The sequence below is a fragment of the Macrobrachium nipponense genome, chromosome 42, assembly GCF_015104395.2.
Source record: "Macrobrachium nipponense isolate FS-2020 chromosome 42, ASM1510439v2, whole genome shotgun sequence".
NCBI classification, from domain to species: Eukaryota; Metazoa; Arthropoda; class Malacostraca; order Decapoda; family Palaemonidae; genus Macrobrachium; species Macrobrachium nipponense.
Window position 1 is genome coordinate 19,126,002 of NC_061103.1, and position 18,937 is coordinate 19,144,938.

At 37.1% G+C, this 18,937-nt stretch overlaps 1 protein-coding gene across 1 annotated transcript; it reads right to left on the reverse strand.

Annotated features, from left to right (window-relative positions):
* Positions 1–7,336: 7,336 nt before the first annotated feature.
* LOC135212996 (uncharacterized protein DDB_G0271670-like) lies at positions 7,337–9,061 on the reverse strand. Its single transcript, XM_064246773.1, has one exon. It carries the CDS (start codon positions 8,848–8,850, stop codon positions 8,104–8,106), a length of 747 nt encoding a protein of 248 aa, XP_064102843.1. The 5' UTR covers positions 8,851–9,061; the 3' UTR covers positions 7,337–8,103.
* Positions 9,062–18,937: the final 9,876 nt, after the last annotated feature.

Consider the following 18,937-nt stretch of genomic DNA (forward strand, 5'->3'; position numbering starts at 1 on the left):
TTTGTGGGTTTTAGTTTATTTTGATATGTATATGTGTGTGTATTAATATATATAATATTATTTGAATTTTTATCACATCACCGTGATTCACGTACGTACCGGCATCAAACTACTAATGTCCTATAATATAATATCCAATTCCCTCTACCTCGGAATTGATATATTTTCATATATGTTAACCGAAGGGGAATTTTTTAGGTGACAATAATTTCGTCCTCTCGTGGGTTCGAACCAGCGCCCAGCGGACAGAAGAGAAATCAGGACTTCAGTCACATTATTGGCCGAGTCGATAATGTCTCTGAAGTCCTGATTTCTCCTCCTTCCGCTTAGCGCTGGTTCGAACCCACGAGAGGATGAAATTATTATCACCTACAAAATTCCCCTTCGGTTAACATATCTGAAAATATATTAATTCCGAGGTAGAGCGAATTGGATATTTAAAGGACATTTGTAGCTTGATGCATATATATATATATATATATATATATATATTATATATATATATATATATATATATATATATATTATAAACTTACGCGTATAATTTCCATTCCTTTGTTCTCGAGTTTCAATCCAGAGATGTTTAATTGCTAAACCAGTTTATTTTATAGCAGTCGATATTGCCAAGTACGACCCTCCTTTTTTATGAGCGAAATAACGAGTTCATTAATCAGTATGTTGTTCACGGCAAAAAAAAAAAAATGCGCTTGACGGCTGTTAATTATACTAACTACTACATCTTGTTCCATGTTAAAAGTCATTAACGTACAAGGAGATTCATTATCGTACATCTTTCTTATGAAATTCCTCACAAAGTGCCATTAGTTCCGAAGACCTCCATAAAGAGTATCAGAAGCCAAAGTGATACATTAGCTTCCACACGTATTCTACTGGGGGCCGTTATTAAAAGAGAGAGAGAGAGAGAGAGAGAGAGAGAGAGAGAGAGAGAGAGAGAAAGTTTTAGGGCAATGTGATAGTGATTGTATATCTGTTTAGATTTTATATTATATATACATATCACACTACCGTGATTCATATATATGCATTAAGCTACAAATGTTCTTTAATATCTAATTCGCTATACCTCGGAATTCATATATTTTCATATACGAGTATGTATATGAAAATACATTAATTCCAAGGTAGAGCGAATTAGATATTAAAGGACATTTGTAGCATAATGCGTATATATATATATATATATATATATATATATATATATATATATATATATATGTGTGTGTGTGTGTGTGTGTGTGTGTGTGTCCGTGCGTGCGTGCATGCGTCTGTAGGCAGGCTTATTCTCTGTAACAGTACCAAATTTGGCATGAAATCTTAACCTTCGAGAAAATTCCTGAAAAATCCAAACATGGAAGCCTTGCGGCAAATTAATCCCCATAAACTACAATCAGTGGCCTTTTATAGTGTTCCATTAGCCTCCCTGAGAATGTTAATTGGGCGTAATTAAAAGAAAGAAAGAAAGTTTGCGAGCAGAGCAAGTTGAGTTATCGGACAGGTCCCGTATACCTGAGGTAATTATCAATGGCATCCGTGTGAGGGGGCGCTGGTTCTCTCTCTCTCTCTCTCTCTCTCTCTGTGGGGGGTCGCACTACGGAAGCCTATCACGTATGTCCAGGCAATGAGAAGGGTGATTCTTAATGCAGCAGGCCAGCGGTTTGGGGTCACGCTCTGCGCAGTGTAATTGTTTTATATTACTTTGGGAGAGGATTACTTTTTTTTTTCTTCTTCCTTACCAATGCTAATATTTTTCTTTATTGTGACAGGAATGAAACGTGTACACTTGAACGTTTTCACATCTTTTTATGCATTCTAATTGAAATCTAGTGCTGGCTCAATTGATATTTACTTCAAGTCTAAACACAGGTTCCAGATGTTACTTGATCTCTTGGAAGATTTGTCATTTTTCTTTCTCTGACTGCTGTTTCATCTGTTATCAATGTTGTTGTTATTGTACTTTAATTTTTGGGCAATTTCATTTTTTTTAACGCATATGGTTTCGAAGAAGTCTTTATTGCCGTCAACAGGAAACAAATGAGTTGCCAAAAAATTTCAACAACAATAAAAGTCTGCATACTAACACTAAATATACGTATACATTAAATTTCGAATATGCGGAAATGTATGCGTAGGTATTGTTGCAAGTATATTTTCCGTATAAAATTAACGGATATTTATGTTAAAGTCGGGACGTCTTTCAGAACTAGACTCAGCGTAAAGCATAAAAAATTCTATGGACTAAAGAAAAAAAATTCTATGGACTAAAGAAAAATCCTTAATAACAAAGAATTAAGATGATGAAGCACGATGGAAGCCTGCAAGATAAGTCTGTTGAATGTTACGTATGGATGCTTGAAGAATGTAGGCAATGACATTCTAGTATAAACAAAGTGACTCGGATCATGATGCGTAGGTGAAGGAACAAATGTATGAGGAGGTTTCTCATATATAGAGCAAAAGGAGAGTTTAATTGGAATATATGAGGTCTTGTTGAACAAACTCAGCTTGAGGGATGTTTGATAAAAAAAAGGGTAGCAAAGTCTTGAGCTGAATCTGGCAGAGCACACTACAGTGGGATAATGAATATGTCAATCATTTTGTTTTAAAGTGATGAGCTCTTATATAGAGATGGATAGATGAGTGAAAAGTGTGAGTACTTTTCAAGTTTTGGTCTTAAGAAAGAAAGACCTATAGAAATAGCAATGTTGATCCGGAAGTGCGACAATGCGTTCGATATTCAAGATGACTGACGCACTGTATATGAAGGGGATAGATTTGCTGTTGATGTAGTCACAATGTATGCGTTTTAAGAGGCGTGAGATTGTAAACATTTTTGCAGACGATCTTCATCCTTGATTCAACAGTTACAGAAAGAATTTAGTGTTAGACGCTAACTTATATCTCAGTGAAGCCTCCCCTTTTATAATTCTGAAATATTTGCACATACAACAACAATTCCACTCAATTTGAAATCATTCCTTTGACGTTTTCACACAGTGGTAGAATGGTTCTCATTGTTGAATTAAATTAAATACAATGTACCGCGTAATCCCGCTTTTCAAAAGGCAGCTTGCATTGTGGACTGTGTGTATGGTAAAGCTTTTGTTTATATTACACAGGTTGTGTCTGTGTGTATGTGTATGTGTATTTTTCCTTGAATTTTTTTTATTATTTTTTATGATTACAGGCACCTCTGTATAATCCTGTTCTGATCTCGTATGTTTAGGTATACAAACACACACACACACACACACACACAACACACATATATATATATATATAATATACTATATATATATATATATATATAATATATATATATATATATATATATATATATATGTATATATATATAGCGAGAGAAAGAGAGAGAGAGCACGCGCAGGGTATACTGTTGAATTATTTTTAACGCTAGTTCTAAATGAGGATACGACTTTTTACTATAATAAAAAACTGGTATTTTTTTGGTTTTAATAAGATAATTACGTACGTTATGGCAAACATATTATTCAAGATAAGTTTTTTTTCTTTTATCAGAGGAATTGCAGTAATATAAAGTGTCATTTAAGACTTTAAAACTAGAGTACTGAGATAAGATATTCAATTGACAAAACGTAAGGGCCTCATATTTTCTGTCTTGATCATATCTTATGTTGACCACCGCTGCCTCTTGAGAAACAAACTATCTCTCTCTCTCTCTCTCTCTCTCTCTCTCTCTCTCTCTCTCTCTCTCTCTATTCATGCGTCCTCATTCAGCCATTCATGTATTCCACCATTGTCGCCCATATAAATGTTACTCCTTTTATTACTTCTCTTATTCCTCTTAAACCACCCCCTCCCTCCTCCCTCTCCCCTAATAATACCGACTCTCATATTCTCTCTCTCTCTCTTTCTTTCCTTCTCCTCTCGTCTTCTCTCTTCTCCTCCCATTCATCGGGCAGAGGGTAAAAGGGTCACGTGGTTCGGAGCTGGGCATCGAGGTTTCGGATGAACCATTATTGGAGTATCCAGGAGCGAGACCTTAACACCTTCGGAAGACCGTGGGAGAACACCTGCACTCATATCACACCCATTTCTTCTTCTTCTTCTTTTCTTCTCCTCCTCCTTCTCCTTCTCCTTCTACGTCCACATCTCTCTTCCTTCCTTATTTTTCCCTCCTCTCCTTCTCCTCCTCTTCTCCTCCTACTCCTGACGTTTGATCTTGTTTTTTCTCTACCCTGTCGTCTTCTGTGGTTTCTCTCATCAGTTACCAGATGTATCTTCTTCCCTTAATATTCTCCTACTTAGCGTTCCCGATATGACGTCATCGTTTCGTGGGATCTCTCCTGGATATCGATGTCATGGCTTCATTTCCCTTTCATATTTTCTCGTTATTGTTAGTTTGTATGGCGTTTTTACGTTGCATGGAACCAGCGGGTTATTCAGCAACGGGACCAACGGCTTTGCGTGACTTCCGAACCACGTCGAGAGTGAACTTCTATCACCAGAAATACACATCTCTCACTCCTCAATGGAATGGCCGAGAATCGAACCCGCGACCACTGAGGTGGGACGCTAATACCAATGCAATCACGCCACCGAGGTGCTACTTTCTCGTTAGATTTACTCCTCTGCTGCTACCAAATGCCAGCTTCCATTTTCACCTCTTATTTTACATTTTGGTATTCCTTTTCCCTGGGGTTTCCCAAGTATAGGTTTGTACAATTTTGGAGGGGTTTTCCTCCCAGTGGTCCTTGAATAGAACGGTGTGAGGTAAATCTCAAGAGGAGATCTGTGAATAGAGACAACTGGTTATAGGCTACAGTCTTCAGGCTGTCCATTTTGGCGAACGGGTATTTATGATGATCTGTCGACTTCTCTAGCTTATATTCCGAGAACTTTGATGCGTGACAAAGTGTCGTCATATGCATATTTAACGTTGGAAGTGTAAACTGCTGTAATTACAAAGTAATTTTACTACTGACTAGATTTGCTGTCTTTGACGCTTAACTTTCAAAACCGGTTTGCAAAATGTTGAATACTGAATTGTGCATTATATATATATATATATATATTATATATATATATATATATATATATACATATATAGATATATATATTATATATATACACATATATATATATATATATATATATATATATATATATATATATATATATATATAGGTTCTAGAGAGATTTTGAGATTCGTATAAAATATTAACCCCCAGGGAAACTGGGACAGTGAATTTGGTACTGAAACTGCTTTTTTCGGCTAAACGTGCTCTCCGTTTTAAAAATCCGTTCATTGCTGATTATATATAATTTTTAAGGTTTTTGAAATAGAAGCACGGGTACCCCTAATTTTCCTGTGTGCCTTAAGTTTGACCGTCTGTCTCGAAATGATTTTCTCTCTCTCTCTCTCTCTCTCTCTCTCTAATGGCGTGTATGTACTGTTTAGTATATTGTACAAATGTATTTGAAATTCACACGCACATATTTACAAACATTATATATATATATATATATATATATATATATATATATATATATATATATATATATACGTGTGTGTGTGTGTCATCTAGAGAGTTCGTTGTCCCTTGTTCGTGTGCCGAACATGAAATGAGGCCGGTGCCTTAGATTAGTTTAAGCCAGGATAATTTGCGGTCGAGCCCAAGTATCGTCATGTGGTTACCCTCGAATTACAGTGTCCGAAACATTAAAAGCTCGTGATGCGAGCAGTGACGTCGCCTCAATGGTCTCGGTTATTCTCAAGCATACGCACACGGGAGGAGTGCCCGTGTACACCACGGTCTTCTCCACACACACACACGCACACGCACACAGTCACTCACTCTCATTGAAGCTTACACTTAACGCGTATGTGAGGTTGGAGCATCAACGATCCTCCTTCTCCTCTCTCTCTCTCTCTCTCAGAACTCCCTTTCTGCTGCTCGCTGGCTGCTGCTCTCTCTCCTCTCCTCCGCTCTACGCATTGGCTCGGGCTCGCGAACACACGCACGCACCCTCATGCATGTCCACGTGAGCCTTATTTTCGTATTGACGCCTACGTTTGTGTTTAGCGTTGGAGACTCCGCGCCATATACGCATGTGGTTTGTTCATGCGTCAACGCAGGCTGGGGTTATCAAGTACATGGACAGACTCGGTTTCTACATTGATCATACTTTACCGTCATTATAAGTTAATGTAATGTAAATACTTAATCATGCTGTTATAGTTCTCGCAATTACAAAAGTATTCGTACCGAGTTTCGAGTTCATGAGGTACACAGATTTCAAACTTTATTTTTTTCTTTTACATCCTCTGAAAAGGAAAACATCATTTCTATTCCGTCGTTCAAAACTGCTTTGCTTAGACTGAGTCACGGCCCACTGGTTGGTCTTATTATTATTTGTTTTTCTTTTCTTTTCCACCTTATCTTTTCTGACATGAACCAAGTCTCTTTTCTTATCAGTTTTTTTAACGACCCTAATATTTCCCCCTAGCAGTTTCATGGAAATATTGCCCGTAGGGAGCAACTGCTTTAGGGGGATAGTCCTCCACTGTACTGTATTAAGGACATGGAGTGAGTGACTCGCTTATAGGAGCATGTCAACACATACAGGAGTGTTTAATGTTCCGTTATTTCATTGGATAGATTCAAGAGACCCTATAAATTCTCTTCTTAAGCTCTTTTTTTTCACGGTAGTGAGATTGTGAAGTACTTCTTGGTGTGGTAAATGAAGTTATTCTAGAGATGCTATATAGATTTTTTTATATATGGAAATATTTGTTATATTGTTGTGGAACACTTATTTTAGTAATTCTTTATCAATTTTTAATGGACGGTTATTTCATTTGTTTATCAAGACAGTTTTTTTTTTTAACTTCGTCCCACTTATAGGTCATGAATTTCTTATCAGACATGTTTTTTAAAACTTCTCAAAAACGTTACCTTAGTGATGTTTTAAGTTTTTTTTTTATGTATCTGCACATAGGTGCTTTTTTTATATATTACTGTATTCATAGGTTTCATTTTCTGTATTATAACAACTTTTCGCCTCTCACCTTTTTATTTCAACTCTTGTATGATACTTTTGCTCAGTCTTAATATATTCAACTCTTAAAAGTTTCTGGTAATTTTATTTGTATATCTCAGTAAAATTTCATATCTCAGTAATAAAATTTCTTAATTATTAATTTACTTAATACTTCATTATTTTGATATTTTGGCACTCTTCATTAATGTGAATTAATTTGGTTTTGCAAAACATTCAACCATGAATCAACATTATCACAGTAATAAATAAATATGCGGTAAAAGAAACACAAAAGTATACAATAATTGATTTTAATAATTATTGTTTTGTATAAAAAATATACACAGAATGGGTGTAGACTTGTTATACAACAAACATATATTAACTCTGGAAATATATCTATAAATATAAATATAATTTGAGATCAAGAACAGGTTCTCGTACAAGACAAAAAAAAAAAGGTTCTTTTTAAAAAGAAACTTTGGTAAAGAACAGGTAAATCAGATAAACACAAACACCTCAACGGAAGACCACCACTCACAGGAAGACACAGTTTCTCGTGTTAACCAACAATTTGTCATTGTATTAATGCGTCATGATGACAGACATTTTGTCATAATAAACTAGTTATTAGCGACATTTGTCAGTATAATATCATACCACGCTAACAAACAGTATGTAATTATGAAAAGGTCACTGACACTTTTTTTTCTACAAATACATTATTAAATGCGTGACATGTACTACAACAAACAAAATAAAATTACGTATAAAAGAAACATGTTACATTACATATTCCTAACAACTCAAGTCATGTGTAGTTGTTTAGTATGTTCTTAACATTTCAAAAAAACAATTACACACGTAAATTGCTTTTGATTTAAATGGACGTCTGTTGCAATTTAACAAAGAAATAAATACAATATTTTCATTTCAGTTTCAGCAAAAAATGAACACTTGCTCTTGGCACGAGTTTCTCGGCAGCAATGGAGTTAATGGCAGTGATATTCAACTGTAACAGCCTGTTTTTAAAGCCAGAGTAACCCTACGAGAGAAACTCGTTCATCTTACGTTCATGGATTTGATTTTCAAGATTTCCACAATTCTGTTACTTACGACCTCTTTCTCCTCAGGGACCATGTCCTTATATTTCACAGGAACTGGCTTACTCTCCCTGAAGTAATCCGTGATGAGTTTGGGCACTTTGCTGGCAACAGATTTACTCTGTAGTCTTTTCACGCACTTTTTGGAAATCACAGGTGTTGGCGTTGTCGACGTCGAGAACGTGGTGGTGGTGATGGCTCTCTTAGATGACGAGGATGATGATGAAGGTGATGATGATGAGGACATGAAAGGGGTCATCACAGATGACGTGGCAAATCCGTTGGGTAACGAACTGCTGCTACTGCTACTGTCGGATGATTCGTTCATCGCAGGCGATGCAAACTTTCTGGTGAGACAGGTTAGCCTTCCGGAGGTGTCGAGGGCTTGGTTGGTTTCGTGGATGAGCTCCCAGTGGTAATGACCTTCTTCCATAGGCGTCCCGGCATCGATGTCAAAGTTCCATCGCTGGGAGTCAGCTTGGGTCATCTTGCTCAGCTCCTCATCGGCGAAAGCGAGGTTTTCCTTCTTGGCAGAAGGACTGCTGCTGCTGCCGAAGAGGTTCTGTCGCAAGTTCGTCACTTGGTCGCGGTTTTTCTTCGGTCGCATCAGGAACTGTTGTCGCAACTCGAGCATTCTGTTGTTGAGGAGTCTTGGCAAACTCAGGAGGTGGTTCCTTTCCACTTGCTGTACACACATCCCGTCCATGGCTGTGATTGTGCGGATGGCAAAGGCACACTCGTAGACTACGATAACAACCACTAGCAGTTGCCAACCGAGATCGAAAGCTCAGACGCACAGCGAGCGATGCTTCTGCGTACGTGTAACAGCTTCCTCGCGCTCCTCTCTCTCTCTACCTCGTCCGCACGGGACTAATGCTCAAAGTACTCTGACCCGGGCTCGCTCTCTGCTTTCTGCTTAGCCCTCGAGAGTGGAGAACACCGCAGCTCCGAGGGGCCCCTTCCCTCATCCCCGTGTAGGGGCGGAGAGGGGGAGGAGCTTAAGGAAAGATCGACGGGTGGAACGTGGGCTACAGGGAACGGGAGGGGGGGGGGGGGGTAGGGTTTGGGGGTTTACCGCAGCGTTGCGAGCTGTTGTGTTGGGGGATTTGTGGAGTTTTGGGGGTTGTGGGGGTAGGCGGAGAGTAGCGGGTACCAGACCTCCACGGTAGAAGAAAACGGGGAGAGACTGACTATCCTGGCGTTGCTTTCGGAGCGACTCGAATCGTTAGCGTGTGCATAATGAGGCGTTCCTTACAAGGGGCTTTTCAGGCAGTAGATTATTCGCTTTATTCCCCCTAATTATCCGGAATTGCGTCTTACTACAGGTGTTTACGGGTCTTTACGTTGGTCGTGCCGGGCATTTGCCCTGGACACGGTTCCCCATACCCAACAAAACGGGTTTTGTTTGCAAAATTTGGCCTTTTTTTCATTAGAAGTAAGGTTTTAGCCCTAAAATACTATTCAACATGAATATGACAAAAAATCATAAAATCATTTGTTCCCGATATTGCTGGTAATAGTTTTGAACCGCTTATCAGACAGCGTCAGATTGTATTCACATCTGGTTATGATGGAAAAATACACACCTTGCTCATACACGTATGTATATATATATATATATATATATATATATATATATATATATATATATATATATATATATATATATATATTGTGTGGATTTTTATCACATCACCGTGATTCATTCACATGCATTAAGCTACAAATTTCCTTTAATGTCCGAGGTAGAGCGAATTGGATATGAAAGGACATTTGTAGCTTAATGCATATATTTATGTTGTGTGTGTCTGTGTAAACTAAGAGAAATACGTATGTTGATAAACAGATGTGGAGAGAGAGAGAGAGAGAGAGAGAGAGAGAGAGAGAGATCTGCACGGATGATAGGGCATCAAAACCAGGATCAATTCTGATCAAAACCGCTGCCCCGGTTACCGGTCCTCGAAAGCGTAAAGAAATCTGCGGAGAATAAAACCCCAAAAATGATACTCAAGCTACACCATCTCATCTTTGAAGAAAGATGGCTGAGCTACCCAAAGTTGACACGAAATAGCCAACCTGCGTCTCAACTCGAAGGTCAAAAATGGAAAACTAATTTTCCCAGAATATAGAAACTAGTGGGCGGGTGGTAAAGAGGTTTTGCTAATTAGAGATCGTGGTAAGGTATATGAGGAACTACTCTGTTTACATGTAAGGTCTCCACATAGAAGTGAGCTCTGAAATGAAAGACAATGCGCAGAAAATGCACGAAGTAGGTGTCAAGATCGTCTTCCAAGGAATTTTGTTATTTGATTACGATTAAGGAAGAATGGGAAGAAATATTAAATTAATTTTAATGAGCAGATTTTTTTTCGTCAGATTACCTCATTATAACCGAGGTAGAATAGGAAGAAAATAATGGAATCAGTTTCGTGTCCGCTATAACTAAGAAAGAGTTGGAAGATATAATTTTGAATTGATGAGCAAAACCATTTTCATGTTGTTTAACTGTGACGAAGGGAAAGTGGAAAGAAGAATGAGTAGATTTTTATTGAGGGAGGAGAGCCTTCTTCTTCTTCTTCTTTCTTCTTCTTCTTATTATTATTATTATTATTATTATTATTATTATTATTATTATTATTATTATTATTATTATTATTGTTATTATTATTAGGGAAAAACTCTCTATCACGAGAGTATATATAATGTTCTAAAGGGTCCACAATAATACAAAGTGTAAAAAGTCCGTGTATAATTTTGAAGACTTTACAGAAAGCTTTCGAACCCTTTCCTGGGTTCATCTTCAGATTTTGGACTGAAGATGAACCCAGGGAAGGGTTCGAAAGCTTTCTGTAAAGTCTTCAAAATTATACACGGACTTTTTACACTTTGTATTATTGTGAACCCTTTAGAACATTATTATTATTATTATTATTATTATTATTATTATTATTATTATTATTATTATTATTATTATTATTATTATTATTATTTTGCTGTTTTGTGAAGCAAGAGAAAGAAGGTCCATTATCTTTTTAAACTTTTGCGAGCAAAAAAAAAAACAGTAAAATAACATAATAATATGCAAGTACAAATAAATAAATTAATTAATAAGGACAAAAAATCAAATGAAGAAAGTGGTATGAGAACAAATGAAGGTGTATGATTAATGGCGTCCTTAGGAAGTCGAGATAACAGGAAATCATGGTAGAATGTCCATAGAAAAAGTAGGTCGCATTTCCCACGATTTCTAGTGAAAGCAAGAAAGCAGTAAAATAGGAACATTATTTATCAAAACTTTGTTAGATGCGTAAGAAGATGATTGTAGGAATGAGATATTATCCATAGTTCTTAAGAGGGTAACGACGACGAGTAGGACTGGAGGTGAGGCCAATGTTATATGCAATGCTTTCAATCTGGAACATTTTTAGACTCGATATCGTGAGTTGATTGACGAAGGTTTTTTTAAAAGAATAGCCTGATTTAAACGCCCTGAGGCAGAGATGAGTGTTTATAGCTTCTGTTAATCACAGACCCTGGCATTGCAAATCAGTGGATCCACTGAGCTTTTTGAGTTGTCTCTCCCACAGAGCCTAGAAGAGAGTTTTGACGTATAATATTTTATTACAGTAGGAATCTGGGATTTTATTCCGTCAGTTGTCCTAAGTGTGGACAAAAAACGCGTTGTTTTAGAAATCTACAGTGAAGCTCTTTGTAAATGAAAATCCAAATCGTGATATTTTCGGAAGACAACTCTGCCGTTGCTTGTTTGTATGGTGTTTTTACGTTGCATGGAACCATTGATTATTCAGCAACGGGACCAACGGGTTTACGTGACTTCCGAACCACGTCGAGAGTGAACTTCTATCAGCAGAAATACGCATCTCTAACTCCTGAATGGAATGCTCGGGAATCGAACTCGCGGCCGCCGAGGTGGCAGGCCAAGACCAATACCGATCACGCCGCTGAGGCGCTCTCTGCCGTTGCAGATACGTTGATGAGAATCAATCCAGCCTTTCCCAAATAAGAAACGGAGATGTCTGTATTTTAGTGACATCTTAAAACGCTCCCGTAAAACTTGAATAATTCTTCTAGCTAGTAAGGCACCTTTGACAGAAGGAATCTTGAGCTATTTGAGTAGTATCGAATGAATTCTATTGCGCTTATGCCAGTACACACTGAAGCATAAGAATTCAGGAAAGGTGACCACGGAATGATGTTTTTGTGGGCGAAATTCAATTTTTGAACGTAGATAATTGTTAACTACTAGGCCATGTCGATCTTGAACTCGTATTGTGTATTATAAGGATGGCATGTTTCTGTTTTTTGGGGAATGAAAACACCGAGGAACGCACAAAGATCAGTTTCGGCTTCGTACAATTTGCCACTTCGTCGGATTCAAAGAACTTCAGTGCTATGAGAGCACTTTCTGACAATTTAATTTAAATATCATGCACAAACAGTATAACATGGTTTATTGTGTGCAGTTGTATGGGCGAATGTTAAAGGCTCGTGACATTTGAATTTAGAGAAGGAACCTTATTAATCATAAAGTCTTCGCTGCAGAAAAATTGGTGCATGATTTGAAGAAGTAGTAACTTGCAATGTAATGGAAATTGTTGTCTGAAATAGAAAGGGGGAAGGGAAATGTTTACTGAGATGTTACTAAGACGAAAGAGGCGGTCCTGCCCTGAATTTCCTCTAATCTAAGGCCAAACGTTTCTTGTGCATAAATAAGTATAGATTGAAATCTTTACACTCACCACAGCTGGGAACTCTATTCTTAGTCTTTATCCTTCATGAGGCTGGGTTCTCAGAAACAAACTTACATTGACTCGAGTTATAAATCACCCTTCGTGTGAGTAAACAGGGTCATTTCTTTTCGCTTTGCATCACATAAAATAAGAACAATGGCTGGGCGCTAAATAATGACAACGTAAAGCCCCTCTATAGAATGTTTGAGAAAACATAAATATCGCGGATATGCACTAGGCCTTCGAAAGGTAAGCCCATGAGCGGGATAAAGATAGGTTAGGGGAGTAAGTGGCGGCCGTAGACTCTCATTATGGAACCCCATGGTAGTTTTTCTTTGAGCGGCCTAGGCAACTTTTTGCCTTAGTAGCCGGAATTATAAAATAAGAGTGGTTTTCAGGGTTATAGTGGCAAGTTATGTAAATCATCCCCGAACTATCAAGGACTCTCTCGGAAGGAAAATACTTTTAAATAAGATATTGTGAATTTATGAGCGCTGAACATGAGGTTATATTATGTTGTTGTTCTGGTGACGTCTAAAAGTGGGTTTTGATCTTATTAAGTGACGTGAGTTTTCATTTTCTTCATATTCATGATCTTTACGAGTTTCGAGTATCGTTACTTAAGTCAAATTCGACTTGGAAGTCTTAGTAATGAGATTATAATTAATAAAAATGAAATGTAATGCCTTACTTCCGAGAAAAAACTTTGTGAATTCTCGCTGGAATGTAAGAAAGGACATACAGGTATATATGAGATAAAAATAGTTTAGTTTATTAGAGAAATTGAGATTTATCAAAATAATTATCAAGATAAAAACAAGGTTATGCGGAAGTATATGTCTATATTTTAAAGATTATGAGGGCCACCAGCAATTCCGAGAAAACAAGTGGCTAACTGTGAACATTAGAGAAAAAGTTATGGTGATGAGCGCTTGACAGAGTAAGAGACATTTTGAAACTAAAAGTTAAGGTCATATGTTTAAATCAGAATATCCCTTTTTTTTTCACACGAGCTTTACTGATAGTTTCGAGTTGCCTTTTCTCAGAATGAGTTTGCTCCAGTAACCTCGGCTTTAAATTTTGTTCCCTGTCGTCATCTTGTTTCGAAAAAAAAAAACTAGTGAATGGAAAAGGGAAAATAGGAATCAATCGCTTGAAATCTTCCCGAAAAAAAAGACACCAGTGAAACGTCACCATAAATAGAAGAAGGAAAAAGTGCTGCATTAGTGAACAGAATTTTTCATTCATTATGTCCAGTGGGGCTGGGGGTCCAGGCCGAATGAATTGTCAGAAACCCGACCACAAATGCATGGCCTAATCAAAACCGGTTTTTTTCACGCCACAAGCGGTTAGGGAAAGAGAGCTCAGGCTTAAAAAAAAAACATTATGGAAATAGTGTAGTTTTGAAACGCGACAATTAGTAGGGTCTTTCCTTATAGTATGTATGTATAACTATCATATAGCTCACTACGGAAATATTAAGTGGATTGATTACGAGAAAATTTTATTGAAAAAACATCAGAAAACCTGTAATATTTTTATAAGTAAACCAGCCCGAGAAGTACATGAATTTTTAAATTACACCAGAGAAATAGTAAATGGAATTATTATGAGGATAGTTAATAAAAAACCATTAGAAAAACTACACGAAATATTAAATTACAATTACACCTTAAAGTGCAAGCATATGACAGGATGGATATATGATTACTTCACGTTCGTGCTTTAAGGAAAAAAGATTACATTAAACTCATTATAGGACCGATGTCGTTTACTGAAATTAAATCAAGATGACTTTGCCTATTCAATTATGTTACTTGGAAATTCCATACAAGTTTGCAAATGACTTACTATGGCGGTCAAAGAAATGAGAGAAAGATAGATCAAAGGTTCACGGCTAATTATAAGTCAAGATTTTCTTTCGTACATTTTAAGAAAATCTTTACCAAATTCAGTTGCTATTGGAAATATTACGCGGGAAGCTTGTACCCATGTAAGTACTATCCCCTCTGGGATCAAAGTATTATATTATACCTATTTCTAAATTTTTTCGTCGACGAATTAAATAATAAACAATATCTTCGTCGGCCGTCTACTTTACATTCACCATACGGTGTTTAATACCATAGTAGATTCACATCAACCGTGCATCTGATGTCTAGGCAGTGCCTTATGACGCTCCTGATTGGCTGTTGATAAGTCAATCGCAGGACTGGAAACTCTCAGTCTCTCGAGAGATTTCACATAGACAGGATGTATGTTCCACCTCTCCTGGAGGATACTTTTGAAAGGCGTATCCCTCAGGAGAGGTGGACCATATACATCCTGCCTATGTGAACTCTCTCGAGAGACTGCGAGTTTCCAGCCCTGTGATTGGCTTATCAACAGCCAATCAGGAGCGCCGTAGGTGACGGGCCTAGACATCAGATGCACGGTTGATGTGAATCTACTAAAGAACCTCTCGGAGTAGCTGACTCGTAGGTAACAAGCCAATGTAGCACCAATATTTCTCTCGTTGTTGAGACGCACGAGAAACTTGTCTTGTAACGAAGAATCTTTGGTAATAAAAACTGCATATGAAGACTTAAAAGATTAAAAAACGTTCGAGAGAAAAGAAAGGTAAAAACTCATAAAATAAAATTACCTATATTCATGGGCGGGAAAGAGGAGAAAATCAGGTCGCGGTGGCTCAGTTGGTTTCCCCAAAGGACCCGCCACTCGCCAGTCTATTGGTCCCGAGTTCCCGGGCCGCTTATTAAGCCTTGAGCATTGTCACTGGGATATGCGACTTTTGACTGTCCCTGTGAGCTGTGAAGGGGGTTTTGGAGTGTCTTTAGGTCAACTAGCTGAGTCATCAGTATCCATTGCTTAGTTCTATAGGTTATATTGGCGCTAGATGTTTTCTGTTAGAATAATATATTATATATATAAATATATAATATAATATTATATATATATATATTATATATATATATATATAAATATATATATATTATATAATATATATATATAGATATATATATATGTTATATATATATATATAGGATATATATCTAATATCTATATATATATATAATATATATATATATATATAGATATATTAATATATATATATGTACATATATATTTAATATTTATATATAGATATAATTATATATATATATATATTATAGATATATATATATCTATATATATATTATATATATATGACTGTAAAAATTTCTGTTACAACAGAATTCCGTCTGATGAAAGGACCCCATGAAAATGCCAAAATATAGAAAGAAAGTACTATATTTCAGAGTCTGCTGAAGAGGGAGACAGCAGTCTGGAATATGGTACTTACTTCCTATATATATATATATATATATTTATTTATAGATGTATGTTATATATCTATCTAATGTAACTGTGCTTTTTTAGATGCGCTAAGCAAATTATTGGCAACCAATCCGTTATCAGAACTCGTAGTTTTATATGTTCATATGCACAATTATTTTCAGAAATGCTTGAATGTATTTGCTTGTTTGAAACTTTTCAGTTGTCACGCCTCCTCTGTGTGAAGAGAGTATAATATTACTAAAATAAATTTATCGACTCCACGCGATTTTTTGGTTAGATCACTACAGTATCTCATGAAAATTAGAACAAAAAAAGGTGTATAGTGGCCACTTTCCATTTTCCTTTCAGTGGAGTAAGCCAGTAATGCGTTCTGTTTCTAAATAACTTTCCTGTCGTAGGTGTAAGCAATTATTGTATGTGAGGCAAGAGAGAGAGAGAGACAGAGAGAGAGAGAGAGAGAGGGAAATGGCGGAAGATTAAACAAGCAATACGTGAAGTTGTTTTAAGGGTGACTTAAGTATAGTGCACGGAGATCTGTTTTAGAGAGAGAGAGAGAGAGAGAGAGAGAGAGAGAGAGAGAGAGAGAGAGAGGGGGGGGGGGGGGGGGGGGGGGGGTTGAAAATCTGTGGTCATGCTCTTCCCTTGGATACAAAAAAAGGGGGGAGGGGATCCTTCACCGGCCAGTTTCAAATTTACCCTTGGAACCAAGGTCCAGAGAATGACCTCTGACCTTCAGCTGATACTCGATAGACACAGCAATTCACGGAATCGATCCAGACCTGCCAGTCGATCTAGGGAGAATAGAGGCAAGGGGCAAATAAGGCCAGGAAGAAAGCGAAGCCAAAATCAAGTGTTTATTCTGGAGCCCCTGGAGACGGTCCGGAGGACATCCCTCAACCTGTCAGTTGGGGGTGATTACTTGTGCTACCTGACAGTTACTGCAGATTGTCTTGGCGTGAGGTTGCCTAGTGAAAGTGACTTTATGTTCGCCGGAAAGTGACCTATGGTTAGTCCCCTACCGATGGGAAAATGGTTCATCTTCATTCTTCATCAACGGCCTCGGCCTCTACCGAGGTGATGATGAGTGGTCATGCTCTCTGGGTCCATGGCTGGATGAAACTTGATCCACGTCTTCTCATCTCTTTCTGAATGCTGATTTACGTGTTGTAGTCAACACTATCTTCTTTTACCCTTTCGGATCTGGGTGTTATGGATCCGGGATGAGAAAATTGGTTCTTTGCAATGAATCTTACATAGATGGGAAATTTGTTTCGTTGATAAAAGAGGTTTTATAAATTGAATAAGTGATTGAATTTCAGATCTATAACCTTATATATTCGCGAGTTGATTTAAGCATTGTGATAAATGGTACCTATTTCTCTTCATTCGTTGTTTCTGGGTATTATGAACCCGAGATGAGAGATGGGCTTCGTGATCAAAGATTCCCTCTATATTTTATAAAGAAATGGTGATTTGTGACCTTGTCAGGAATATGGCATTTCCAATTTTTTCTGTGCGTTGTGAGTTGTATGTAAATTCTAATATGATAATTTTATGTGTGTATTGTTTACAACATTATAAACACTAATTTATTAAACCTTCCGTGGGAAGCATAGCGAAAAAAGTATTTATTGTGAGGAGATATATGGTGAATAGACTTAGAGAACTCTCGAACAGAATCCCAGCACAACAGTGAATTTTAGATAATTGCCATATCACGATAGTAGCTTCAACACCTAGATTTGTAGTGGAAATTTCAATGCTTGGGAAGCGGTTATCACTGCCATCTGTTCTCCCTTCTGTAGCGGAGGCACGATCATGAGGGCTTCTTAAGGCCTCAGATTTTCGGGTGTTTTATATGAAGACGTTACTAAAAAATGCTTTTAATTTTTTTATATTTAAAGTTGAGGAGTATTCCTTGATAAGTATGTGTGTGTTAGTTTACAAATACACCTATTGATGTATTTTCTTGTGACCGTGTTGTTTTTGAATGTGGTTTCAAGTACGTGCGATGTGCCAAACTGAATTATTTTTCTTGATAACATGTAAGAGAAGGCGCCGAGCGTTTTGGTGTTTTTTCAACACATTTCCCAAGCACAATGGTGAGCGTTGTAATAACGGGTTACGAAGCAATCTTAGACTGACAAAAAATTAAGAAAAATTTCACCAGTGATTGTAAAATTCAAGGTAACAAGATGAAAACACCAAAGTTAGCGTAGATAACAGGCAGTCTTCCAAAAAGCACCATATAGATTCTTTTTAAGAGTCAGAACGTCGAGTATCCTTAGAAATCATTTTTATTTTTTGTCACTGAAATTTTAATTAGGCAGATTCAGTGACATTATCTGTGTAGTTCTGTTAGCCCCGTTCAAACGAACCTTAGCCACATCCCACATGCCAGTCAGTACTGATTGTTGTTTTTTAAATAATGCTTTCTAATTTTGTCCTCTTCCCATTCTTTTCCTGTGCTGTTTTATCCTGGTTGCCGGTCCTTCGTCAGATTGTGATGTGCGGACAGTTTGCAACTCATGCAAGCAGCCTATTCGGTGTAGAAAAATTCTACATCATCAAAATTCTATATCATCAAATTTTTAGGCTGAAAAACGAAGTACATTAATTTTAAACTCAGTTTTTTATTTTAAACAATCTGACAAAGAGCTTGATGTCAGGTTAATTAAAAAAAGTATGAAAGACAAATTTCGA